This window comes from Cydia splendana, chromosome 16 (assembly GCF_910591565.1).
Source record: "Cydia splendana chromosome 16, ilCydSple1.2, whole genome shotgun sequence".
NCBI lineage: Eukaryota > Metazoa > Arthropoda > Insecta > Lepidoptera > Tortricidae > Cydia > Cydia splendana.
In genome coordinates this window covers 15674008-15701964 of record NC_085975.1, presented here as the reverse complement: position 1 = coordinate 15701964, position 27957 = coordinate 15674008, and the positions used below count along the sequence as shown (strand labels likewise).

General features: G+C 40.0%; 1 protein-coding gene across 1 annotated transcript; it reads left to right on the top strand.

Moving 5' to 3' along the window:
* LOC134798389 (hemocyte protein-glutamine gamma-glutamyltransferase-like) lies at nucleotides 1-26625 on the top strand. Its single transcript, XM_063770804.1, has 14 exons — nucleotides 1-98; nucleotides 541-671; nucleotides 1592-1710; nucleotides 6088-6220; nucleotides 7390-7573; nucleotides 8071-8291; nucleotides 8817-9023; nucleotides 9543-9762; nucleotides 13733-13891; nucleotides 14880-15000; nucleotides 24379-24487; nucleotides 24797-24957; nucleotides 25424-25615; nucleotides 26367-26625. Exons 1-14 carry the CDS (start codon nucleotides 28-30, stop codon nucleotides 26457-26459), a joined length of 2121 nt encoding a protein of 706 aa, XP_063626874.1. The 5' UTR covers nucleotides 1-27; the 3' UTR covers nucleotides 26460-26625.
* The last annotated feature ends 1332 nt before the right edge of the window (nucleotides 26626-27957 follow it).

The following is a 27957-nucleotide window of genomic DNA, read 5'->3' as shown; positions in this document are numbered from 1 at the left end:
TACTTTGTTTGCAGATAGCGTGAAACCATGGAGCCCCTACTAGTTGACGTAGTGCATTTCTACCCCCGAGAGAACGCCCAGCCACACAACACTGTCAAGTAAGTTGCCAGTATATAGAATGGTTGTGAACAGGAACAGGGGCCTAGCCAAAAAAACAAACATACATCGACAAGGAATAGTAGATTGTTAACTAAGGGACGAAATGATGCCGTTGACCCGAGTTAAACACTTTACTTTTCCTTTCGAAACCAAGGAAAGCAAAGTACAAATTGTGTTTTAAAAAGACATCGCGAACTCATATGCGATTTTAGTTACATTGCGGACTGTTGGTTACGTCCAATTCAACGGACCGATCAAAGCCCGCAATGTAATGAAACTCACATGCGAGTTCTCGCATCGTCTAAATGAGCCCTAAGTATAAAATTTTATAGTATTTCATGAGGGTACTTTCAAATTAACATATTGTGATCTTTCCGGCCTGTTGGCAGGCTTTTTATTTCTTTATTGTTCCTTTTCTTATTGGTATTCCTATTTGCATAGGTATGAGGTAGTTAACGAGGAAGACCCAACAGTGGCCATCGTGCGACGAGGCCAGCCCTTCAACGGTGTAGTCCGGTTCACCAGACCCTACAATGAGGAGTCAGACCTCGTCCAGCTGGTCTTCACCCTCGGTATGTAGTCCCTTACACCAGGAAGACCCAACAGTGGCCATCGTGCGACGAGGCCAGCCCTTCAACGGTGTGGTCCGGTTCACCAGACCCTACAATGAGGAGTCAGACCTCGTCCAGCTGGTCTTCACACTCGGTATGTAGTCCCTTACACCAGGGAGACCCAACAGCGGCCATCGTGCGACGAGGCCAGCCTTTCAACGGTGTGGTCCGGTTCACCAGACCCTACAATGAGGAGTCAAACCTTGTCCAGCTGGTCTTCATACTGGGAATGTGTGCTTGCGACTGCGAACACACTTTTCTAGTAATAATCACTAATGTGACACGAGGCATTATAATTAGGTATTCAGAGCGTTAGGGTACTCCAAACATATAGCATTTTAACTGTGGGAGCGCTTCCGCCGAAAAACTTAGTGAATTAGGTAACCAGTCCCATTAAGTGCAAAACAAGCACATCTTCATAATCAGTTCACAGATAGCAGAGGTGTCAGTACTTTGTTGGTTTACTACAGCACATACGTTTCGCTTCCGTGAACATGGTAGTATCTCAAGAATATTCCTGACCAGAAAACTGTCGGTCCTCAAAGCAAAATGTGACGTTCCACGGCAAAAGGTACCTTATGGCGGCTGGCGCTTACGTCGCATAGCGCCGCAATAATATTGGAGCGGCGTTAATAATAGCGTAAGCGCCAACCGCCATAAGGTACATTTACCCGTGTGACGTCACAAATAAGCATAGGTAGTCAATGCAACAATAAAAGCAGATTGGAACTTAATGTTGAACACCAGTAAAAACGTATGTGAGATGACGCTCGGTTTATTACACGAATTAATAAACTAGGTTTATTGCATGGAATTCAACAACGCTATCCCATAAAATTCAAGTTGACGCGAAGTTTTATTCATAAATTATTTGTATGCAGGCGATAAACCCGCGATGGAAACGATGGGCTCCGTGTTTCTGAAACGCGATGCCGTAGCCGACAAGCACGCTTGGACCGCGCGGCTCACAGACGTGCAGAACGATACACTCTCCTTCGAGGTTGGTACATATTTCATAACTCTTTATTTACATAAAAGATATATACAGAGGTAGAGTAACTGTACAAATACTAAACTAACTTAATAACCAGATTTAGTAAGTACATCTAAAATAGGCCCTTGAAGCATTGTACCAAGTTGATACGTTGTGCGGGGAAACCGACAGCTCTTCGGCCACCAGTTGCGTCAACCATCAGACGCCTCGCGATTTCTGCAAAAATCTTGTGCGCGCATGGACCTAGAGTTTCAACGCCAAATGGTACAAAATAGTACCTACTCTAACTACCTCGGCTCTTATATTTATTTATTACGGATTTATTTATTCTTATACATATTTATGATTACGGTACATATCATGTCTTAAAACTAGCGGGGCTTTTGAAGTGGGTATAGTAGGTGATTTAAAAACCAGAGGCTCTTTTGAAGCTGGTTTCAAAGGTGCCTTAAAACCACCTGCTCTTTGAATTGTGAATACTATTAGATGCCCTAAAATTATATAGCGGCTTTTTTGATATGGACATTTTGAAAGGCACGATTCATAGTTGTGTTTTTGTCTTATGGATTTGCATGTATCCAAAACTAATAGTGATTTGTACAGTCAAGGATTTTTAATTGTTGGGTAGGGTTTACTTTACATTGGACATTACATACCGTTAGTATTGACAACCAAATTAACTTGTACCTTAGATGGATCAACATTTAAACAGTCTGTGGCCGTACCTCAAATAGATGTTGGCTGCAAAACGAAAGATTATAAACAGCGAACGGATTTCCAAATAAAAATGATAATGAAGCGGTCAAAAACACTAGAACAATCAAGTTTAGGTAGGTACGTGTTCAAATTACAATATTGATCTACTTAAACGGAATATTAAAACATTCTGTTTTTAGGCGGTAACTTACGAATCTCGCATTTAAATTACGGATTATGTAAATGGGAAATATAATGTGACATTATGTTGAGTAGTAACCATTTTGGCTTGTATTCTTGGAACCCTGCCAGAACAAGAAGACGATTTATTAACCGACTTGAAAATTTCAAAGAAGGAAGTTTTTAATTAATCGGATTCTTTTATACTATTGTGGCCTCGAATTTCCCAATCGTCCAATCCCTTCTGACACACTTATAAATATGTATAGGATAGCTATTTGGACCCGGGTAGGTAGGGTAATTGCGCTAGTTTTCGTTCATGCTCTAGTTTTCGTCCACTTGACGGAGTAGCAAATAATATTTTTCTTCTATTAAAATCCGTACAAAGTTAGCTTAGACAGACTCTATTATTGTTATGTCGGCTGTACACACTCGTCGAGAGTTTCGGCACCGCTCCGATCCAATCGGAGAAGCGTGAGACGAGACAAGGAAGAGCGAGACGAGAAGAGAGCCGCATGTACACACTCGTTCTCGGCCTGTCTCGGGGTCTCTAGACGAGTGTGTAGGTACAGTCCTCATGAAGACTGGTTCTCGAGGTTTAAATATGGGTTTTAAGTACCTTTTTTTTTTCGTAACAATGATAAAGCTGTCTCGAAAAACTGGTGTGAGTAGTTTTTTTTCCCTTTCACGATACCTATGAATAGTGTAGTAAATAAAGGTAGTGGACCCCGCAGTAATTCCTCAGCCAGAAAAAACTTTACAGTATGATAAAGTATCAATAAATAAAAAGTATTGTATAAATTTCCAAAGAATAATAATAATAGAATTAAAGTAAATACCTAAAGTCTTAAATCGTTAATATCTTTTTACGGAAAAATGCTCCGTTCAAACTTTCTTCACCAGACATATTCATGTAACGTATTGCAACAATATATGAAATATCAAAAAAATATCCCAGCAGAAATACCAGTATTAATAAAATAAAATTTTTTGGCGTGTCTTGGACCGGAAAATTGCTCAGTCTAATTTTTTCACTGCAATGCCATTTTATTGCCGTTTTATACCTACAAAATGAAAATCTAAAAATTTTCCACTCTCAGTTTTTAATAGTTCTATAATACATACATTTCGATACGCATTTTTTTTGGATTTTTTTACCCACTGCGCCAAATTATATTCTAAGATCATATAAGAAGAAAAAAATGACAGAGCAATTTTCCGATGAAAATGAGCGTCAAAAAAAGGAAGTATCATAAAAAAATATTCTCATGTTTGACAAAACTTTTAGATTTTTTTCTAGTATCACATACTGATACAAATAACTTATTTTGTAAAATAATTTTGGACTGAGGAATTACTCGGTTCAATATATAATCAGATTTGTGTTTTTACCTGACTTAGGAGTGTTTTTTTTATTTGGATATTTATGATGTTAGTCTCGGCTCATACTATACAATAACCAAGCTCAATTTCATCGACTGAGAAATTAATGCATGGGTCTCCATACAACAACTTGCTTCATTTACTACACTATGAATAAATTATTTCATTTTTTTACGGACCGAAACATCTAACCAAGCTAGATAATTACCAAAAAAAAATAGAGACAGGTTTTATTATGTATTTATCGTTATTTAAGTTCTCCTTAAAATCATACACGTTGCATACACTTAAGATATGAGATGATATAACACAAAAACATAATTGAGACCTGATTGAGACGATTAACAGCAAATTGCTAGTAAGATAGGTACCTACTCAATGAATATGAATGGAAATTTAATGTTTTTATAAATATAGCCTTTTATGTCCATGTCTTTTAATTATATATGTACTTACCAACGAGTATCACTACTCGTACCTTATAAAACAAAGTCCCCCACCACGTCTGTCTGTTTGTGTGTATGTATGTTCGCGATAAACTCAAAAACTACTGGATTTTCATGCAGTTTTCACTTATCAATAGAGTGATTTTTGAGGAAGGTTTAGGTGTATAATTTGTTAACGTTTTGTGTAACCCGTGCGAAGTCGGGACGGGTCGCTAGTATTATAATAAAACCGATACTGTAATTTTAACAATACCTACATTAGTCAAGAGGGGACGGCGGACCGGACCTCAATAAGCTTTGCATTATATTTTTGATGGAATCTCTATGAATAGGTATCTACTTACTATTCTTACTAACAATGTAAGAACAATAACACTAACACCTTGTAGAATAAAACGAGCAATTTGGATCTTAAGACATGCCTTTTCCTTAAAGCACACTAACGTTTTTTATGGACTACCTAAGTATCTATTTATAGACTTTGCAATATACAATTCTACATGTACCTATTGATTTAATGACCCTTAAGTAGGCACTTAACAACATTTGTACACATTCCACATCCCGACCTCTAGCTCCAAACCAGTCCAAGATAAATAGTTTGGCCACGACTTGGCAATTAAATTACGCATCTTTGTATAAGTATATACCTATTAGCTAATAATAAAGCGATAAGATAAATTTATTCATATTATGCAAAGTTTTACGGCGAAATGTGACAAAGTTGTTAAAAGTTATTGTTATTCTCGATCGTTAAATATATTGTTTATTTAACTTTTTAATTGTATCTAAAACACCTATTTTTATGACAATTATTTTAATAGCGTCTAACCAGTTTTGACACTTTAAAAATAAATATTATTTAGCGTTCCTCTCTCTACCTTGCTTTTGGGTTAACTTGTGCTGTCAGTTTTCAAAATTATATTTGTTTTTATAGGTATTTTATGCTGTTGTTTTGTTAAATTAGTCCAAAAATACCTATCTTTTTTGCGGACCATACATGGGGATCAAATCGGTAGCTCTTAAGGTCCTCTATCATTGACCTTCGTACGATCCGTACTGAACGCGACACACTGTTGTGTAGAATAAATACCTAACATTGAAATTATAGACCACCCAACAAAAGCTTTCAATTATGGTCATGTAGTTTTTAGACCATAATTGAATGGTCTAAAAATTACCTTGAATATCTTCGCTCAAGTGTGGCTATCATGTGAATGTCGAAGTTCTATGGCAATTGGCAAAATATGTTTATTAAATTGAAAAAAAAAAAACCCAGTCAAAATCTAACAAAACATTGGTAATTTTACTGAAAGTGCGCAGGAAACTTGTGGACCACATAATTGTACTCGTACTACTGAAATACTTATAGCTGAGTGGTTTTACGATATACCTACGGGTCTCTATTGTTTCCTATAAAATTTTAAGTCATATGTATTGTTGGTGTACATTTTCGTTAGTCATAATTTGTTTTTTCTCAGAAACGCGTAACTTTTCAGGATTGCCATAAAACAAACCTAACCTAACCTACGCATAGCCTTACGAAAATCCTGAAAAGTTAACGATTTCAGAATTATGACTAAAGATAATCTGACAATCATTACATTATGTCTTTCAATAATTATGTTAAACAAAGGGATTCGTACACATACCTACATATAACTGTGTCTTGTTTCAGATATCGACTCCAGTGGACGTGCCAGTGGGGTGCTGGGCGCTGCGCGTGGTCACGCGCATAAAGAACGCGCCCGCGAGGGAGGTCTATGACTACGATCAAGACTTGTACATCCTCTTCAACCCATGGAACCCTGGTACGTCTGCATAAAGATTTGGTATTTGGTTTTGATTCAACCTAAAAATCCTTATAATTTACAACACAATGGGATAAACTTACCTCACGAAACCTTTAAAAAATCGGAATATTCGGAATCCTGAAAGCAGTTTTATCGTTATCTCCTATCGGTCATTTTTTTAAATGGTAGGTATTTTAACATACTTATCGCATTTTTTGTGCCACGACTTGCTGTTAAAACATTATGAAAAGTTTATAATAAATTTTAAAGTGGAAAAATTACTGCCTTGGGTGAGACTTAAACTCACGGCCTCTGTATTGATACTCTAGCGCTCTGCCTATTGAGCCACCCAGGCCTCATCCATAGCCAGCGAATTTTTCAACCATATGAGTGTAGGGGAGCCTAGCGATACCTACCGTAAGAGCGTTACACTTCTTGAACGGCTACCGGAGTTCCAAAAAACCGGCCAAGTGCGAGTCGGACTCGCGTTTTAAAGGTTCCGCACATTAAGTCCGACTCATGGTTGACTGCACATTTCTAATAGGTTTTCCTGTCATCTATAGGGGTCAAACAGATCACTGTGTTATGTCTTTCCTGTAGACATACACAAGAGTTAAGGGCTATAAAGGTTAATTTTCTTATTTAACCCTTATCCACGTGAAAAGGTCCTCCTTTTATTTAGAGAACTATGATAAAATCATTGCTTACATGCCCACAAGCTGTTAACTATTGCCCACAGGAGAGAAAACTAGTGTGTTATCGCGAGCAGTAGCAGGGGGGGGGGGGTAATGGTAATTTTTTGGCTATTTTCTTAAATAACTTATTTTAAAATTATAAAAAATATATTTGAAATACTCAAGATACTTTTCTTTCATTTGATATATAACACGATATAGTTTGAAAAACATTTTTTTTACTTTTTTTATTTTTACCCCACAAAAGTAAATAATTTGTTTACGTTACATGTCCATCTTTGGGTCCCTAATTTACATACTTATGTGTACCAAATTTAATCTTAATTGGTTCAGTACTTTCCGAGAATATAGATGAGACAGACGGACAGACAGACAGACAGACGCATATGAGTGATCCTTTAAGGGTTCCGTTTTTTTCCTTTTAAGGTACGGAACCCTAAAAAAGAGTTTATGAAAAATTGCTAAATTTCACCTAAAAACTCTCGTCCACAGATGACCAAACCTACATGGAAGACTGCGCGCTACTCCAAGAGTACGTCCTGAACGACGTGGGCAAGGTGTGGGTGGGCCCCATCAAAACCACACGCGGCAAGCCGTGGGTCTACGGCCAGTTCGATATCGACGTGCTGCCGGCTGTCATGTTCATGCTGGACCGTGCTAACTTGCCGTTCAACCAGTAAGTTGCACTACCTTAATTATTTTCAAGCGTTGCAGATCGCATGGCCTTTATTTTTGTTCAAGGAGTGGGCGAATAAATTTACGCACCGTCCCCCTAGCCTAGGCCTAGGCCATTGATGGGGGGTGTGTGGGACTCGCCGCTCCTGTCCCCTCTCTCTTGGTGAGAGGCGAGGAGAGAGGGAGGGGAGAACTGGGCCCTACCCACTAAACCCACTCTGGTGTTTGCCCTCTTTGCCGTCTGCGAGAGTGCCATGGGATCGCGTACACTGGACGGCTGAACATGGTGACTGATTCCTGAAAACAAAGTTATAGCGTGAAGGATGACTCACGCTAGACCGGATCGGTGATCACGTGGTGCTTTCCATAGAAAACGAAGCGCCGAAAGCTCCGGCCCGGCCCCGGCCCGGAAACAAAACTAAACCGTGGAAAATTATTCAACGCTACCCTTCTGCTAGTTCAGGCTCATAATATTAAAAATTCTATGATATGTTCCAGGCGCGGCGACCCAGTCCGTCTCTGCCGCATCATCTCCAAAATGGTCAACTCCAACGACGACGACGGCGGCGTATTGATAGGCAGCTGGACTGGCCATTATGAGGACGGCACGGCGCCTTCTGACTGGACGGGCTCCGTTGAGATCCTGCAGCAGTACCTTCAGACGCAGCAGGAAGTGCCTTATGGGCAGTGCTGGGTCTTCGCTGGCGTTGTTACCACGGGTAAGCGCTGAGTACGAGAAGGAGGTCTCAGAAAAACCACAAAACACTATTCGATAAATAAATTCGAAACTGTTGATATACCTCCGACGAATAATATGACAGTTGTGCAGTGTAATAAGCATGAATAATTTCGTACATTCACCCGCTATTTCCTATTTCTATCGCAAGCGCGTAATTATATTGCTGTCTCGCCCATGAAGCCTCAATTGCCATGGACGCACACACCATTTTAGTCATAATGTCATAAGCCCTAACCTTAGAGGTTTCTGACATTGCCTGTGGCTGGGACACCAGGTGTTAAAATGACAGAGAAATTTTGCACTGTAACCATCAACTGGCAAAACCACTACGATCAGATATAAGACATAGAACTATAATCTAATGTTTTATCAGAAGCATAATGTATCTCATTTCCATTGCTTTGTGGACATACTTTACCCACGAGAAGACCGTGGCTTATCCACCTCATAAGTATGTGGTTCATTTCATTAACTAAGCCCGTAATACCCAACTTCTTTGTTCCAGTATGTCGCGCCCTCGGCATCCCCTCCCGCGTGGTCTCCAACTTGGTGTCAGCCCACGACGCCAACAGCTCGCTGACCGTCGACAAGTACTACACCGAGACCATGGACGACCTGGGCTACGACCCCAACAACCCGTCAGGAGCTGACTCCATCTGGAACTACCATGTGTGGAACGATGTGTGGATGGCGAGGCCTGATCTGCCTGCAGGTGAGAAAGCACTTAAACACAAAAAATATGGATGACTAGATAAAGGATAACTTACGCTAGACCGGGACGTGCCCGGCCAAGGCGTCCGACATGTCATTTTCTATGACGGCTGATCGGTGATCACGTGGTGTTTGGATCTAGCGTGAGCACGTGAGTCATCCTTAACTAGAACTTCTGCCTGTATTTGGAGTCAGTGTCACTATGTAAAATCTTGATCTCAATCCGAAACTTTGTAGAACTCGACTGACGATATTCAGAATAGTAAGTAGTTGGTTCTGCTTCAAATTCGACCCCTGCATTTGACAACCCATGACTTTAACCTCATTTTGCGGGGTCGTGATTCCCCGTACCATGCATAATATTCAAGGGCGTCGCCAGCTGATGGAGTACATTTTGTTAAAAATTTTATTCTCTAGCGGAGGGGGGTGCGGCGGGGGAGGGGAGCTGCCTACCCCTTTCACACCCTAGTGACGCCCTTGGTTGCGATGATTAAGTACTTATTAAAGTTTCCACATCCAGGCTACGGCGGCTGGCAGGCCATCGACGCCACACCACAGGAGCTGTCCGGAGGGCAGTACCAGTGCGGACCAGCTCCACTCGAAGCCATCAAGCAGGGCGTGCTGGGCTTGAACTACGACGTGGAGTTCATGCTGTCCTCGGTCAACGCTGACCTGATGCGCTGGCGTAAGGACTCGGAAGCAGAGATGGGTTACTCTATGGTCGACACTAATAACTATCAGTAAGTCTGCTTTTTATCTCTTCACCGTTATACTATTACTATACAGGCTAACCGTTAGCCTGCAGACATATTTTTCCAAATAGGTACACGATTGGGTACCTAACCAGAGTAATAATAAGATACGCGGGCACAGCTAACTAGTATATTAGAATCCCTATGACTGTAAAGTAGTTTATGTGTTTCTTACTCTTTATAATGAATAGTCTATGTATATACTCGTATGTAATAGGTAGCTTACGTAAATCCAAAAGTATTGTATCGCAGCAACTCAACCCAAATGGGATTATATAAGTAATCCATAAGTAGACCTCTGTGAACTTGGCACCCGACCTTGACCAATTTTTTATTTATATTTTTTTTCTTATAGTATTTTGTTTGTAGTTAATTGTAGTTAAAAGGATTTTATTTGTAGTTGCCCCAAAAAAAAGTTATGGGGGTGAAAAAAATCCCAGCACCCCACTTTTGAAATCTTATACTTTTATTGTTGATACTGGCTTAGAATCGTTTGTAGTTGATTGTAGTTCCTTTATTTTCATTTGTAGTAGCCAAAAAACCCCAAAAAATAAAAAAAAATAAAAACGCCTTAAGAGCCCGTTGATGTCTTTTCCCGATAAAGAGCTTTTTCATGAAATTAAAGACGAGAGCGCGTTCATGTCAAGTAACGACCAAGCCGCAGTACTACTGTTTGACCAAGATGTTGGCTTTATACAGTTAGAGCTTATAAAGTTAGGACTTACAGAGTAAAAGCTTTGGTACTTACTACGGGATCTGATAACTTTTTAGTATAAAAGATTTACGCGCCTAGTCTTGGCAACACTTTACTTTTATGATCGATTCTGGTACAGAATCGTTTGTAGTTGATTGTAGTTCTTTCCTTTTCATTAATAAAAGCCTTACAACGGAAGAAAAATTTATTTCACTAAGAGAGCGCGTTGATGCCTTTTACAAGAAATGGACTAAATGAAATAAAAACTTAATCAATCCTTCACTTACTTGATTGATAATTGCTCAGAATCGTTTGTAGTTATTTGTAGTTCTTTTCATTTCTTTCGTAGCTGCCAAATAACCCCAAACAAATGATTTGATTTCACTACGAAAGCTTTTTCCATGACATTTCAATAATAAGTGAATATTTTGGAAAATTCGACACTTTAATGATTGATTCTTGTTCAGAATCGTTTGTAGTTATTTGTAGTTCTTTTCTTTTCGTTTGTAATTGCCAAACTACCCCAAAATAATAAATGATATTTAAGTGCCAAAGCTCTCTCATAAAAAAAAAATTTGAAAATCTTGGAAAATTCGACATTTTCATAATTGAGTCTGGTACAGAATCGTTTGTATTTGATTGTAGTTCTTTACTTTTTCTCAATACAAGCCTAATAACGAGAGAAAAAATAATTTCATTACGAGAGCGCGTTGATGTCTTTTACAAGGAATGGACTTAGAGAACAAAAAACTTGATCAATCCTACACTTCCTTGATTGATTCTTGTTCAGAATCGTTTGTAGTTATTTGTAGTTCTTTTCATTTCTTTCGTAGTTGCGTGATAACCCCAAAAAAAATTATTTGATTTCACTATGAGAGCTTTTTCCATGACAATTGAATAAAACGAGAAAGTTTTGGAAAATTCGACACTTTAATGATTGATTCTTGTTCAGAATCGTTTGTAGTTATTTGTATTTCTTTTCATTTCTTTCGTAACTAAAAAATTGATTTGATTTCACTACGAAAGCTTTTTCCATGTCAATTCAATAATAAGTGAAAATTTGGAAAATTCAACACTTTAATGATTGATTATTGTTCAGAATCGTTTGTAGTTATTTGTAGTTCTTTTCATTTCTTTCGTAGTTGCCAAATGACCCCAAAAAAATTGATTTGATTTCACTACGAAAGCTTTTTCCATGACAATACAATAATAAGTGAAAATTTTGGGAAATTCGACAATGTCATGATTGATTCTTGTTCAGAATCGTTTGTAGTTATTTGTAGTTCTTTTAATTTCTTTCGTAGTTGCCAAATGACCCCAAAAAATTTTATTTGATTTCACTACGAAAGCTTTTTCCATGACAATACAATAATAAGTGAAAATTTTGGAAAATTCGACTTTTAAATGATTGATTCTTGTTCAGAATCGTTTGTAGTTATTTGTACTTCTTTTAATTTCTTTCGTAGTTGCCAAATGACCCCAAAAAATTTGATTTGATTTCACTACGAAAGCTTTTTCCATGACAATATAATAATAAGTGAAAATTTTGGGAAATTCGACAATGTCATGATTGATTCTTGTTCAGAATCGTTTGTAGTTATTTGTAGTTCTTTTCTTTTCGTTTGTAGTTTCCAGATAACCCCAAAAAATTGATTTGATTTCACTACGAGAGTTTTTTCCATGACATTTCAATAATAAGTGAATATTTTGGAAAATTCGACACTTTAATGATTGATTCTTGTTCAGAATCGTTTGTAGTTATTTGTAGTTCTTTTCTTTTCGTTTGTAATTGCCAAACTACCCCAAAATAATAAATAATATTTAAGTGCCAAAGCTCTCTCATAAAAAAAAAATTGAAAATCTTGGAAAATTCGACATTTTCATAATTGAGTCTGGTTTGAGATTGAGAAGTTTGTAAAAGACATCAACGCGCTCTCGTAATGAAATTATTTTTTCTCTCGTTATTAGGCTTGTATTGAGAAAAAGTAAAGAACTACAATCAAATACAAACGATTCTGTACCAGACTCAATTATGAAAATGTCGAATTTTCCAAGATTTTCAAATTTTTTTTTTATGAGAGAGCTTTGGCACTTAAATATCATTTATTATTTTGGGGTAGTTTGGCAATTACAAACGAAAAGAAAAGAACTACAAATAACTACAAACGATTCTGAACAAGAATCAATCATTAAAGTGTCGAATTTTCCAAAATATTCACTTATTATTGAAATGTCATGGAAAAAGCTTTCGTAGTGAAATCAAATCATTTGTTTGGGGTTATTTGGCAGCTACGAAAGAAATGAAAAGAACTACAAATAACTACAAACGATTCTGAGCAATTATCAATCAAGTAAGTGAAGGATTGATTAAGTTTTTATTTCATTTAGTCCATTCCTTGTAAAAGGCATCAACGCGCTCTCTTAGTGAAATAAATTTTTCTTCCGTTGTAAGGCTTTTATTAATGAAAAGGAAAGAACTACAATCAACTACAAACGATTCTGTACCAGAATCGATCATAAAAGTAAAGTGTTGCCAAGACTAGGCGCGTAAATCTTTTATACTAAAAAGTTATCAGATCCCGTAGTAAGTACCAAAGCTTTTACTCTGTAATTCCTAACTTTATAAGCTCTAACTGTATAAAGCCAACATCTTGGTCAAACAGTAGTACTGCGGCTTGGTCGTTACTTGACATGAACGCGCTCTCGTCTTTAATTTCATGAAAAAGCTCTTTATCGGGAAAAGACATCAACGGGCTCTTAAGGCGTTTTTAATTTTTTTTTTTTTTTGGGGTTTTTTGGCTACTACAAATGAAAATAAAGGAACTACAATCAACTACAAACGATTCTAAGCCAGTATCAACAATAAAAGTATAAGATTTCAAAAGTGGGGTGCTGGGTTTTTTTTCACCCCCATAACTTTTTTTTGGGGCAACTACAAATAAAATCCTTTTAACTACAATTAACTACAAACAAAATACTATAAGAAAAAAAATATAAATAAAAAATTGGTCAAGGTCGGGTGCCAAGTTCACAGAGGTCATAAGTAGGATAATTTAGAAGATATATCTGGCAGAATTCTCTTTTAAGCCTCATGTAAAGCATCCTTTAACAGCCACCTGAGAGCTCACGATTGTCGCTCTCACTAGCCAGTACAAACTCAGTCGCCGAGGCCGAAACCGGCCAGGACAGGTTGATGATGATGATGAACGTTCTAAATCGCAGTTGATAAATAATTATATTACTAATAAAATATTTTACCAATAGCATCGGGCGCATGATCCTCACGAAGAAGCCTTTCCTCTTCGACCCCCTGGGTGACGAAGATCGCGAGGACATAACGGACCAGTACAAGCACCGTGAGGGCTCTGCATCAGAGCGGCTGGCACTTATGAATGGAGTACGCCGCTCTGAGAGGGCTAAGAGGTTAGCGAAGTTTTCTCTCTCTCTCTCACTCACCCGTTTGTGATGAAATCGAGTTTCTCTGCCGCAAAATCTTATATCAAGATAACAATACTCACGAAGAAGCCTTTCCTCTTCGACCCCCTGGGTGACGAAGATCGTGAGGACATCACAGACCAGTAGGTACAAGCACCGTGAGGGCTCTGCATCAGAGCGGTTGGCACTTATGAATGGAGTACGCCGATCTGAGAGGGCTAAGATCAGCGCTGGAAGTCGCCAGCAACATGCTGAGATGGGACCATTTCGTGACACTTTATTTTTCACTATGTTTTTTCAATGTATGTCTGTTGTCTGTGTGTTTACGAATAAAAAACTATTCTATTCTATTCTATTCTATTCTAAGAGGTTAGCGAAATTTATTTTCTTTCTCTCTAACACTGAGATGGAGCTCTATCTGGTATGTGCCTATGACCTGCTGCCAGACGCCCGCATCTAGTAATAATACCTATTTAGAACAGTCTTGCTGCTCTCATTATCATACGCTGTTTTCCGGAGCTAGCTCTAAGTCTACTACCTCGGCCAGACTATGCTCATCACGCGGCACCTCGCTCTGTTCCTCGCGCTGCCGCGATGTTGCTCGCTCCGGCCACACACTGCCCTACTCGCGCGATTAATCGCTACGCTCCTTGCCGGTCCTTTGACTCGCGCCGAAAAACCGACAAAATATAGCCGTGGTCATGACGAGGAGCATGCCGAGCGGCATGATGAGAGCAGCACGGCCACACTACGTCTCCGCCTAACTTCCCATGCCACTTATCGAGTATGTGGCCGGGGTTAGTAGTGATCCCGTTGTTGACAAATTTTGCTCGGCGTACAGGTCACCCGGAAAATCCTGTCACTACAATCATGTGCACCGATAAAGATCTATGATATCTGTGGTCTCCAAGTTTTCATGTTCGTGTTGGAATTTATATCTTTCCTTCCTCTAATCCTGATCTTTATAACGTTTCAGATACTACGCGATAGCGACCAACCTCACAAGCGACGTGTCGTTCAAACTGCGCGACATTGACACCGTGGCCATCGGCAACGACTTCCGGATCATCGTGGATATCGACAACAATTCCGACGAGGTAAGGCTCCTAAAGTAGATCAGATTTTCGTGTTGTTAGGACAAAGGTAAATTCCAAGAAAGAAGGCTAAATGTTGCGAGTGGTGATGCTAAAACCCTTGGAATGCCACGCCTATCGTGTGCGGCGCTTGGTATTAGCAAAAAGAATAGATAGTATAGAGGGGTCCTGTCATTGTAAATTTTGTAGTCACTGTAAATTTACTGCCATCTATCGACACACGACTAAAACTCAAAATGAAAACGTATAAAATTATCAAAACATGTATATGTCGGAGAATGACTGAAATGTGCCATCTATCGCCTTCAAGAGGCGTTTTGTCATGCAAACCTTGACAAATAGAGCAAACTAGGGTGTTACGTACACTTGAGTGGCGTTCGACGCAGTTCCGCCAAGACGTCATAGAGTGCGCTCTTAAAACAATTGAAGTCCAGAACAATTGAAGTTATGCTGTCAATCAATCTTCGGAAGGAGCACGATGAGAACGAACGGGAGAAGATGACGTCTGTGGCGGCTCCTGGGTCTAATCCACTGGTTTGCTTAAGATAAAAAAACGTAACGCGTGCTGTGATTTGTAATGAGTCTTGTGCAGTAAAGATTGTGAGTTGAACATCGTATTTCATTGAAGGCCCTCGTCATCCACGATTGAAGGTTCTGATGTGCTGCTGATAGTATGATACGCCCACAATTCCCGACATCAGAAGTGTGGCCGAACACACGGAATTCGCAACGGAATTCCTCTTGAAAGCTCAAATTTGCCAAATGAAGGTGGACATTTACTGAAGGTCCCAAAAATCTACCCTGATTTTGAAAATCCCTGGCATTCCTTAATTCAAGAGTTTTAAAGGCCTTAGAAAATGAAGAAATCTCATGCTATCGCTGGTGGAAAATAAAGAAGTATCGTGATGGAAAATATTTGAAGTGAAATGACAGTTGACATATTTGATATTTTATAAATTGTGATCCAGTTTTTGCATTGCTTTTTATGTTATGTTGTGTGAAATTTTCGTGAATGTTGTTAATGTTGTAACTCTAAGTAATACGTTTACAGTCCTTTGCACCATGAAGAATGAAGATAGTTGCTGCGAGATCTCCCGTCTCGCACGGGTTGGAGCTGCGGTTGCAGAAACGTGGGTGCCTTAGTTTGTTTACAGAAGCTGAGAGGAGCTGCATATTTACTGGTTGCCAGACTGTCGCTGGAAGTTGGAAATCGCGTGAGTTGCGTCCATTGTTTTATGATTTGTAACTGTGTTGAGTGTACCTCACAAAGCCGGCGTGATGGGTTCTAGTTAGGAAAATATGAGAACAGATACCTACGAGATATCTACTCTAGCCTTTAATGGTCAGAATCAGAATGTATGTAAAAAAACTTTTGGTACGTGGACTTGTAATCTGCTGTTAAGACGATGTAAGGCTGTTTAACGATTTTCTGAGCACTATGGCATGTAATACCGTCACAACTTGAATAGCTTCTAGCAAAATGCACCTTGATTTTTTTGTGTGGAGACGTACTATTTCAAATTGTGTCGTGGACCAAATAATATTATCGTGAGAAGCGTCACGAGTGGTTGATGCCATTATTCGATCACACTGTGAATATAAAATTCTCACCTTTAAGTATGATTTCTATTTTGCTAGGTTGTGCCTATGATGGTGGTAAGTATGTGCGTGATATTTTTTTGATATGAAAAGTAAACCGAGAACTTAGTGGTAAAGTTCATGACCGTTGACGGATAGTTCTGACTTAGTTTTAATCATGTGCAATTGTGCATTCCTTTGATTACTTAAAATGACTTCACATCCAAAATTAACTAGTCAAAACGAAACGTAAACGTAATGAGTGAAAATTGTGTGTTCCTATTTGAAGAACCTAAATGGTGATTATTTTAACCGCATCGTAGCCGAAGGAATCCTTTTGTGGTCATTTTTGCAGTCAGATTTTAGAGTTTACAGTACCTACAGAACAATTTTAAATTTAGACCCGACATTTAATTTTTCAATAATTCTGTGATTCAGTGATATGTTGTTTGCGATGTGTATCTGTCAAAGGGCCATTATGATTATCAAATTGAATTTGATGAACAATGATAAAATAATTTAAAATTAATTGATTAACTTTGGATTCGATTTGACACTTGATTTGACTTACTTATCACTCAATGGGTTAAGATAATTTTGCATATTGCTTGAATAATAATAGCTGAGTAAGCAGTTTGAGAAGGATATTATTCATTGATTTATTAAAACACTACCTATTTAAAGGGACACCTTTTGGGATTAGATTTCTCTACGTAGGTATACCACTTTCCGCGTTGGTTTTATGACATTGTCGTAAGAAACGAAACGTGAAGTTCATGCCTCTTTGAGGATAGTTTATTTGAGAGGTTCATCACTTGAGTTGGCGGTCGCAACCGGAACCTGAGTTGTCCAGAGGGCGTTTGAGGGCTGGGTGCTGGAGGGCACAGTCCTATTCGTAACTGCAATTCATGGGGGTTTCGGACCGGGCGATGAGGCTAGCTGTGTGTTGGAACCAAGCTGTTGTAAAGCCAAGGTGTTGGCACTGCTATTTGGAAGTTGGTGTTGACTTGTAGGCATTGGTTGATGTATGTGAAAAGAAAGTATTAATGATTAATTATGTGTCAATGATTATGTGCAGATAGACACATTTTTAGTTTTTCGCTCGACACTCAAAGCTGTGCGCGCGTGCGTCCATTAGGGACAAAACACACGCAACGTGATTTAAAACAAATTTTAAAATTCCTCATATTATGGTTAAAATTATTGTTCCCCTTAAATGTGAAGGCAAATGACAGAACGGTTTTGGCATGCTATTTTAGTATTTTTCGGTAGAAGGCAGCAAAAATGAGACTTGAAAAAAAAGGGAAAATAACGCTTTGTCTATTACACTTATTATCCAAAATTATTAAAGTATGTTACTACGTACGCTATTACGCACGTTATGGAACTAGTACAAAAAGTTGTTCGTACTCCTTACAGTAATTATAATGTTCCTTATGATCTTTTACGAAACTAGTTGTCGATGTTTAGCGAATAGAGTCGATTTATTTTCTGTTTGATCGATAAAGAAGTTAGCAAAATTTGAGTACCTACAGCGGTTTGATTTAGAATAGAAATTCTGCCACTTATACCTGTTACGCTAGATCGTTCGTTGTAAAACGAGTTGTGAACTTCTTTATTAATTTCATGCATGTTCAACCTTTTTGAACCTCTTTGAGAGCTATTTGGTTTTTGAAGTATTGTGTCAGTCAGCTAAAGACAAGTCGTGTCAGTGTGTAAATATCACATAATGATCAAGTTTTCTTGCCTTTTTCTTAATAAAAATTATGAAAGCGATAAAAAAAAAATACAATTTGGTTTTCGTAGAAAGTATAATACTGGACTTACCTGATAATATATCAAGTTTTGAAAATTTCTCAAGCTGTCTTGTAAATGTGTTGTCCGTACAGAAGGAATAAAATAGAGAAGTCGGTTTAAACTGAACTGAACGCAATTTTGGTACGTGTTTGAACTATTTAATATGAGAATCGAATAAGTAAACTGTCGTAGTCCTATTCCGAAACTTAAAATTACGTGTCGATTAATTACAATATGCTTCTTTTTGTTTATGGAATTAATGATTGTGTTTAGGAATACACAAATAATTAATGGTGCCAAAATTTAATCAAAATATTCAGGGTATGGTAGAAAGCTGGTTTGAAATCAATTGACCTGGCTCAATCTTTTTATACTTAGGCGGGTGATCGAACGAGCGAGCGAAGCGAAGTAAAGTTCTTACATTCAACTTGGAACACACGGCTGGCTAGGGGCACGTCCCGGCATTTCGATGTTTTTAAGCTGAGCTATCAGAGGATAGTTTGATACACAATAACTTAAGTAAATTTGTTCTAATTTAAATGAAATTGGGTAAACGTGTAGTTGAGGGCATTGTATTTTAGTCATTAAATTATGAGCAGGCTCGATCAAGGTGTTATTGAGTTAGAAGAGCTTAAAAGGCTAGAAAGCTATTTGTGAGGGGTCTTGCTTTTCTGGTCATCTTATTTGCAAGATAGTATGGTCGAGTTTGGTATCAAATGAAAGTGCTCGGCTTGTATAATATTGTTTTTAAGTTTACCATTTTTAAATAATTAACAAGATAAAAATAAACATAATATAGGTATTTGACATTTGACAAGAAAGATAACGGCTTACCACAGATACAGTTTATTTTAATCTCTATGGTGTTGTGATGGGCTCCGCAGACCTTGCAATAAATCACATGCGGTTTTCGATCCTTTGCCGACTAAGTAGTAGGTTCATTAAATTGATCTAACTTTTTGGCGAACCGCGAGTTCTCAGTTCGGGGCGAACTACTAGTTTAAATCAAACTTACTAAACATTTTAACCATGAGATAACGGAGATGATACACGCGTCTGGGGTGAGAGGCCATTGTGTGCGTGCGGCCAAGTATCTTTCAAACGGATAAACTAATTTCATCGCTGTTTTCTGTGATCCTAGCTAACATTTTGAGGTAATGATTAAAATGGCAAATAGATCTGGATCAAGGTATCAATGAAATCAAATAAGAAAATCTATTAGTGGGAACACTAAACTTTTAGGGAATACTAAACGTTTAAGTAAAGAATAGGTGCGCAGATAATGTTCATAAAATCAGTTAAATATGGAAAACCATTTATTTTCGAGAACTCAATACAAGATGTGTTTCAACTGAGGGGAATCTCTGTGGTGAGGTTCATTTAAAAGCTAGTTTGTATTGTATCTTTATGGTGATATTATTTTCACGCTGTTTGGATTATGGTGATATTATTTTCACGCTGTTGCATTTTAAGTCTCTTAATGAATTGTTCGAAATGTATCTCTACCCCATTTCCGTTGAAATATGGCCTGATTGAATATCGTGATGCTACTGATGCTGAACTGGTTCATTCACAACAATAATCTATGTGCGTGTTATTGAAAGAGTTGAGTTGAGTTGCCTGTCAGTATCCAAAAGTTATGGAGGAACTTACTTTGGTCAGGTAGGCCGAGCAATGAGCTTAGATACCTCAGATTGTTGTATTCTGTCCGCAGATGTATGCAGTGATGCATACAATGTCAGGATGCCGTGGTGGTGCAGATGATCTGCGCTCTACAGTCTCTTTTGGGAAAAGAAGATCTCATCTTCGCTCTAGTCTACCAGTGAAAATCATAAAGGGGGATGGATAACGTACGGAGGGACCCGTACAATGTCAGGTTGGCCGTGTCGGAGAATGACTGAAATGTGCCATCTATCGCCTTCAAGAGGCGTTTTGTCATGCAAACCTTGACAAATAGAGCAAACTAGGGTGTTACGTACACTTGAGTGGCGTTCGACGCAGTTCCGCCAAGACGTCATAGAGTGCGCTCTTAAAACAATTGAAGTCCAGAACAATTGAAGTTATGCTGTCAATCAATCTTCGGAAGGAGCACGATGAGAACGAACGGGAGAAGATGACGTCTGTGGCGGCTCCTGGGTCTAATCCACTGGTTTGCTTAAGATAAAAAACGTAACGCGTGCTGTGATTTGTAATGAGTCTTGTGCAGTAAAGATTGTGAGTTGAACATCGTATTTCATTGAAGGCCCTCGTCATCCACGATTGAAGGTTCTGATGTGCTGCTGATAGTATGATACGCCCACAATTCCCGACATATATATATGGATAAATGATTTTATTATTTTTATATCATTTTGATCCATGTTCATTCACTGATATCTATGTGTTAAAATTGTTAAATATGAAACGGTGTCGTCACGCCATCTAGCCGAGGATAGGCTAAAGGTGTGTGCGCCATCTATTCGAGAATGACTTTTGCTTCAATGCCGAGGCACGTTTTTTCCTTAGACTTTATTCGTCTTATACGAAGTTACATATGTCTTTGGTATTAGGCTGTGGTAGCGCGTGTCAGTTGACGTTTTAGCCTATCAAAAGTAATATCCGACCGCGATAGAATGTGTAAATAGGAGGAGAAAAAGTCGGAAATCGGGCTCTGAGATCTGAATCAGTAGCTGAAGATGCGATTGGCATAAGTTTCTACAGCTGACATTGCTGATTACATAATGGAAAAAACGCAAGTGGTCGTTAACTTAGTGTCTATAAAAATGAGGAGGCAAAAAGGATATAAAGCCTATAAAATGTATATACCTAAAAGTAAATTAAACACGTTTCTTGATGAGAACCTGTGGCCAGAGGATATCAGGTGTCGTCGTTTTGTGGACAATAAGTTAAAGAGTGGATATGGAGCTCCCGAGGCTAATCATAAAAATACATAAGTGTGTTATATGGATATATTAACAAAAATAGTAAGCTTTAACTGTAAGTCTGTTAAAAGATCCATAGACGGAGTGAGGCAACTGTGTAAGACAGCGCATATATTGGCTCTTCAAGAATCGTGGTTATTACCTCACGAGGAGGGCTTCATAGGAACGATCGACAAGGACTTCGAATTTACCAGCAAATCGGCCGTCGATACATCGGCGGGAATACTACGAGGGCGCCCTTATGGCGGCGTTGCATTGATGTGGCGAAAAGGTGTATTTACGTCGGTGTCTGTAATCTCGTGTAAAAGTGTTCGGTTAGCGGGCATTAAAGTGTGCGCGGGAGATCGTAGTGCGTTATTTTTCTCGGTATATATGCCTACAAACAGTGTGGAAAATTTAGCGGATTTTACGGAGGTGCTAAGCGAGTTGAATGCAGTAATTGACAGTTGTGAAGTCGAGTCTGTGTTTATACTCGGTGATTTTAACGCGCACCCGAACGAGTTATTCTATAGTGAATTAATGAGTTTTTGTAATGAGCGGAGGTGGCTCTGTGCCGACGTGGTTAAGTTAGGATTGAGTTCGAATACGTACACCTTTATCAGCGAGAGTCATGGTTCCAGAAGGTGGCTTGATCACTGTGTGGTAACAGAGGCAGCTTCGCAATGTATTATGGATATAAAGGTATGTCATGATATATTTTGGTCAGATCATTTTCCGCTTGAAATTCAATGTAGATTGGGTTGTCTTACTCCAAAAGTTGTTTACCTTGACAACGTAGTAAACAAAGTAAGGTGGGGCGAAAGAGATAGTTTTCAAATTAGCGCCTACTATAAGGAATGTGAAGAGAACCTAAGGTGTATTGAATTTCCAGCGGAGTGTCTGCAGTGCGCAGATGCGATTTGCACCAATACTGAGCACAGATTAATCATTGATAGACTGTACTATTCTATTATTAAAATCCTAACCCGGTCAGCTGAAATCAGCTATGATGCAAAAAAATCTCGTCATGGGCGTGGGAAAATAATAGGATGGAATAGACATGTAAAGGAGGCCCACGGGAGGGCGCGACTTAGTTTTCAGGAATGGGTATTACACGGAAGACCTAGAAATGGTAATGTGTATGACAAAATGTGTGAAACCAGGAGGCTCTTTAAGTCTAAGTTGAAATGGTGCCAGGATAACGAAGAACAAATAAAGATGGACATTTTAGCGAATAGGCACTCAACTAAGGACTTTAAGGGCTTCTGGAATCATACAAAAAGGCTGGGAACTGGGGCGTGCGTGCCTGCAAGTGTGGAAGGGCAGTGTGAGCCTAAATGTATAGCGGAGCTCTTTAAAGAGCATTTTAAGGTGGAGTCTCCTTTAGGCATAATGTCATCAGGGTCGTCTGGCATTGGGGCTGTGGTGGGGGGTGCGTACACACTTGTGAGTGCCAAGCAAGTAGCTACAGTGATTAGAGATATGAGTAGGGGAAAGTCACCTGGTCACGACAGCCTCAGTGTTGAACACCTGCGTTTCGCTGGTGCGCATCTGCCTAGGGTGTTGGGGATGTTTTTCAACTTGTGTATTGGCCATATTTACCTTCCTCAAGAGCTTATGAAGACCATAGTAGTACCAATACCAAAAAACAGGACGGGTGATGCCTCCGACAAGAATAATTATCGGCCTATTTCGTTGGCAACCATAGTGGCGAAAGTTTTGGACCGTCTGCTTGATCTTCAATTTGCGCGCCATATACACCTGAACGAGGCGCAATTCGGTTTTAGGCAAGGGCTCTCTACAGAAACGGCAATTTTGCGGCTCAAGCACACGGTTCAATACTATACTACGAGAAATACGCCGATATACGCGTGTTTTTTGGACTTGTCGAAGGCGTTCGACCTTGTTTCTTACAATATTTTATGGGATAAGCTCTTGAGGGAGACGTCTACACCCAGAGAGTTGGTCTACATCATGAAGTATTGGTACCAGAACCAGAACAACAGTGTAAGATGGGCCGGTTCATACTCAGAGGAGTACAGGTTGGAATGCGGCGTCAGACAGGGTGGGTTGACGTCTCCGCGGCTTTTCAATCTGTACGTCAACAACCTGATCGAGGAGCTCAGCAGAGCTGGCATTGGATGCTCAGTTGGTGGCAAAATAATGAACAATATAAGCTACGCTGATGACATGGCTCTGCTGAGCCCATCGATCGGAGCCCTCGAGATATTGATTGGAATTTGTGAGGGGTACGCGGAGACCCACGGTCTCAGATACAACTCCAAGAAAAGTGAGCTTCTCGTGTTTAAGGCGGGTTCAAAAAAACCGAAGTACATACCACCACTAAAACTTGGAGGAACTGAGTTAAAAAATGTCACTCAGTTCAGGTATCTGGGGCACTGGGTCACCGAGGACCTATCTGACGACCTTGATGTGGAGCGGGAGCGTAGGGCATTGGCGGTGAGAAGCAACATGTTGGCTCGCAGGTTTGCACGTTGTACGAAGACCGTCAAAATAACTCTTTTTAGGGCATTTTGTCAGTCTTTTTATACGTGCAGCCTGTGGGTCAAGTGTACGCAGAGATCTCTCAATGCCTTACGCATTCAGTATAATAACGGGTTCAGAATGTTGTTGGGGTTGCCTCGATTTTGCAGTGCGTCGGGGATGTTTGCCGAAGCGCGCGTGGATGGCTTCCAAGCCATAATGCGCAAGAGAGTGGCCTCCCTGATGCGCCGTGTTAGGGACAGCCCCAGCAGCCTTCTGAACACTGTTATAGACAATTTACAGTGTCCAATAGTGCGCAAATGGAACTCTATGCACATGGACCATAGAGGTGCTGTTGGGCAAATTTAGTTAAGTACTTTAAGAATTAGTTTTATTTAATTTAATTTAATTTAATTTATTGTATTAGGTATTTATATATGTAATGTAAAATGTATGGATCTTGTTATCCGAAATAAATATATTAAATAAATAAATAAATAAATAAGTCTAAAGGCTAATATGAGAGAGACGGATACATTTTCTTCGGTTAAGCAGTTGTTGGGTTATGTTGTTAAAATAAGCTAACTATTTATAAACGGCTAAATCAAGGCATTGGTTTCAGCCACGAAACATCAAAGCCGTGCTGACAGCGACCAGCGTGTTCTACAACGGAGTGCGAGCGGACCTGGTTAAGAAGGTGGAAGGAAAGATCTTTGTCGGACCTAAGAAACGTAAGTAATAAGTTATCTTATTATTAAACAGGACACACAACCTTTATTTTCCTTTGACCGTCGCCGGACCGTCAACGTTTCCAGCGTTGCCTCGTAGAGACACGAAATTTCGGCGAAGGGCCTTTAGACGTAGAAATATCTAACAATACCCTGTAGGTATCCTGTATCTATTAAGGTCTTGGCATATTTTCATTGTTAGATTTGAATTTTCAGTAACTTCGGATCCCCTCCTTGATACAATGTTACTTCCAATTAGGTTAACTTTAGTTTTTTAGTGTGAATAAGCCTATTATCATCTTCAAATTCCAGATGAAGAGATCAGCGTCGACGTGACAGCAGACGAGTACCTGCCGAAGCTGGTGGAGTACTGCAACATGAAGATATCCGCTATGGTCATCGTCGACGAGACCAAGCAGTCGTGGGCTGATGATGATGACTTCCAAGTGCTGAAGCCTACGATTAGCATCAAGGTAACATACATACATATAATCACGCCTATTTCCCGGAGGGGTTGGCAGAGGCCACGGATTTCCACTTGCTACGATCCTGACATACTTCTTTCGCTTCCTTCACTTTCATAACATTCCTCATACACGCTCGCCAGTTTAGGGTGCTCTTGACCTGGCCTTTCTTCAGGATTTCCCCGATCTGATCAGAGGTCAAGGTGACATTACGCAAAAATGGCAGAATTCATATAGGTACCTATATCCAGTGTGGAATTTTTTAGTGCCACCTGGTGGCCTAGCCATGGTGACAATCGCTTGCACTTCGCCATCGAATCGCTGTGTGTCTCTCTATCAGTCTATCGAAATAGTGTGACAGTGATAGTTGCGTTTCGTTCGCTCGCTACGGATGTGGTGATGGCTACCTATTTATATGTATAGGTAGGTAATATTATCTACCTATTAAAATAATGAATATGCATTTTATCCCCAGTTCAACGACGACCTAGTGATCAACACGGCGTCGGAAGCATCCCTCTCCTTCGTGAACCCCCTGGACCGGACACTGACCGGCTGCGAGTTCCGCGTGACGTCGCCCGGCCTCGCCGGCCGGACCGTCAGGGTCCCGGCCCCGGACACCCCGGCTAAAGGACGCGTGGTGGCCAGTCTTCCCGTCTTACCTAATGTGAGTAATCAACACAGCGACGGAAGCATCCCTCTCCTTCGTGAACCCCCTGGACCGGGCGCTGACCGGCTGCGAGTTCCGCGTGACGTCGCCCGGCCTCGCCGGCCGGACCGTCAGGGTCCCGGCCCCGGACACACCGGCTAAAGGACGCGTGGTGGCCAGTCTTCCCGTCTTACCTAATGTGAGTAATCAACACAGCGACGGAAGCATCCCTCTCCTTCATGAACCCCCTGGACCGGGCGCTGACCGGCTGCGAGTTCCGTGTGACGTCGCCCGGCCTCGCCGGCCGGACCGTCAGGGTCCCAGCCCCGGACACCCCCGCTAAAGGACGCGTGGTGGCTAGTCTTCCCGTCTTACCTAATGTGATGGATTATGTTACCGTAAAAACCCGTTTTTGATGATAACACGTTTTCCGCGTTTAAACTAGTTATCCGTATCGCCTCAGTGAAAACGCGTTATAACTAAGTTTTCCGTAGATCGTATTTTTCTCCAGATTCTAGTATATAGGTACTTATAGTGCGGCATAAAATAGTAGAAATTAAATTAAATGTAACTAACATAAAAATTCCATACTAAATTGTTGCCATGTTTAAGCATTTTACGTCAAGTGTGACAGTTATGTAGAAAATGGCGCCATCATTTATTTTCTATTATTTTATGTCGCACTGTAGTTAGTTGCCTAGATAATATATTTATACCTATATAAATATTGTATAAAAACATTACTTATTAATTTATTTTCCTATTCCAGAAACTCGGCAAGATCAACATAGTGGCAACATTCAAGTCGGCCGAGCTGAGGGATATCACCGGCGCCGCCAGCGTCGACGTGTTCGAGGGCTGAGCCGATATCAACTCTGTCGTGTTAGCAATAAGATACATTTTCAAGTGACGTACACAGGTCTTACAGGGCTGTTGCCGGCAACTATTCAACGGACGTTAGTAACGAGGGCTGAGCCGATATCAACTCTGTCGTGTTAGCAATAAGACACATTTTCAAGTGACGTACACAGGTCTTACAGGGCTGTTGCCGGCAACTATTCAACGGACGTTAGTAACAAGGGCTGAGCCGATATCAACTCTGTCGTGTTAGCAATAAGACACATTTTCAAGTGACGTACACAGGTCTTACAGGGCTGTTGCCGGCAACTATTCAACGGACGTTAGTAACGAGGGCTGAGCCGATATCAACTCCGTCGTGTTAGCAATAAGAATCATTTTCAAGTGACGTACACAGGTCTTACAGGGCTGGTGCCGGCAACTATTCAACGGACGTTAGTAACGAGGGCTGAGCCGATATCAGCTCTGTCGTGTTAGCAATAATAATCATTTTCAAGTGACGTACACAGGTCTTACAGGGTTGTTGCCGGCAACTATTCAACGGACGTTTGTAACGAGGGCTGAGCCGATATCAACTCTGTCGTGTTAGCAATAGGATACATTTTCAAGTGACGTACACAGGTCTTACAGGGCTGTTGCCGGCAACTATTCAACGGACGTTAGTAACGAGGGCTGAGCCAATATCTACTCTGTATTGTTAACAATAAGATTTATTTTTACTCACACAGTTCGTAGAAGGCTAAGCGTATTATGGATGGCTTTATCCACGTGATAAAATAACTGTCTCTTTTTAACACCGCGGGATAGAAAGTGACGGACACCGTTTTATCACGCTGTCACGTAGACAAGAACGACCATCATAGCCGTACTGATTGCAATTTGTACTATCATACCGACAAAGTTACACGAGACGTCATCAAATCTTTCGACGGCTAAGCTAATGTCAACCTTATTTTATTAGGAATAAAATGCTTTTTAACTCGCAATAACGATAGACTCAGACCTGCAAGACACGTTCGCGCCGTAGTGAACTATACGGTCATATAAGTGCACTTCTATATAAGTGCGACAGAGACATTGACGTTTCGTTCGCAGCGACGCCCCCCTTTCTGTTCGACCCTCTTTTCTGGGGGTATGCGGAGGGGGTTCATTTTAAAATATGCACATTTTACAAACTAGGCAAGTGAGGTGTCATTTTCGTGTAATTTTTTGCGCTGAATCAAATGAGACCATACTCATACTTATAGGGTCAATATTTTGCGCAACATGTATGATTTTAGTTGAAATAAGAGTACCGTGAACAAAGTTTTGTACGGTGCTCTAAAAATTAAAATATTTCAAGTCAAAAGTACGTTTTAATCAGCTAAGCGTAACCGATTGGTATCTTGGCTAGGCACCCAGGGACATATGTATATCTGATGATGGCGACTGTATTAATTAAGTAAGGTATAATTATTGTAAGTGCCATAAATACGTAATTATTTAAATAAGCAATGTAAAGC

What these genes read in the sequence shown, in the direction of transcription:
- LOC134798389 (XM_063770804.1), top strand. Translation starts at nt 28, where the DNA reads ATGGAGCCCCTACTAGTTGACGTAGTGCATTTCTACCCCCGAGAGAAC. An exon ending in GTCGACACTAATAACTATCA is followed by an intron (nt 9,763 to 13,732) that starts GTAAGTCTGCTT and finishes TTTTACCAATAG; the next exon opens with CATCGGGCGCATGATCCTCA. An exon ending in GTCTTCCCGTCTTACCTAAT is followed by an intron (nt 25,616 to 26,366) that starts GTGAGTAATCAA and finishes TTCCTATTCCAG; the next exon opens with AAACTCGGCAAGATCAACAT.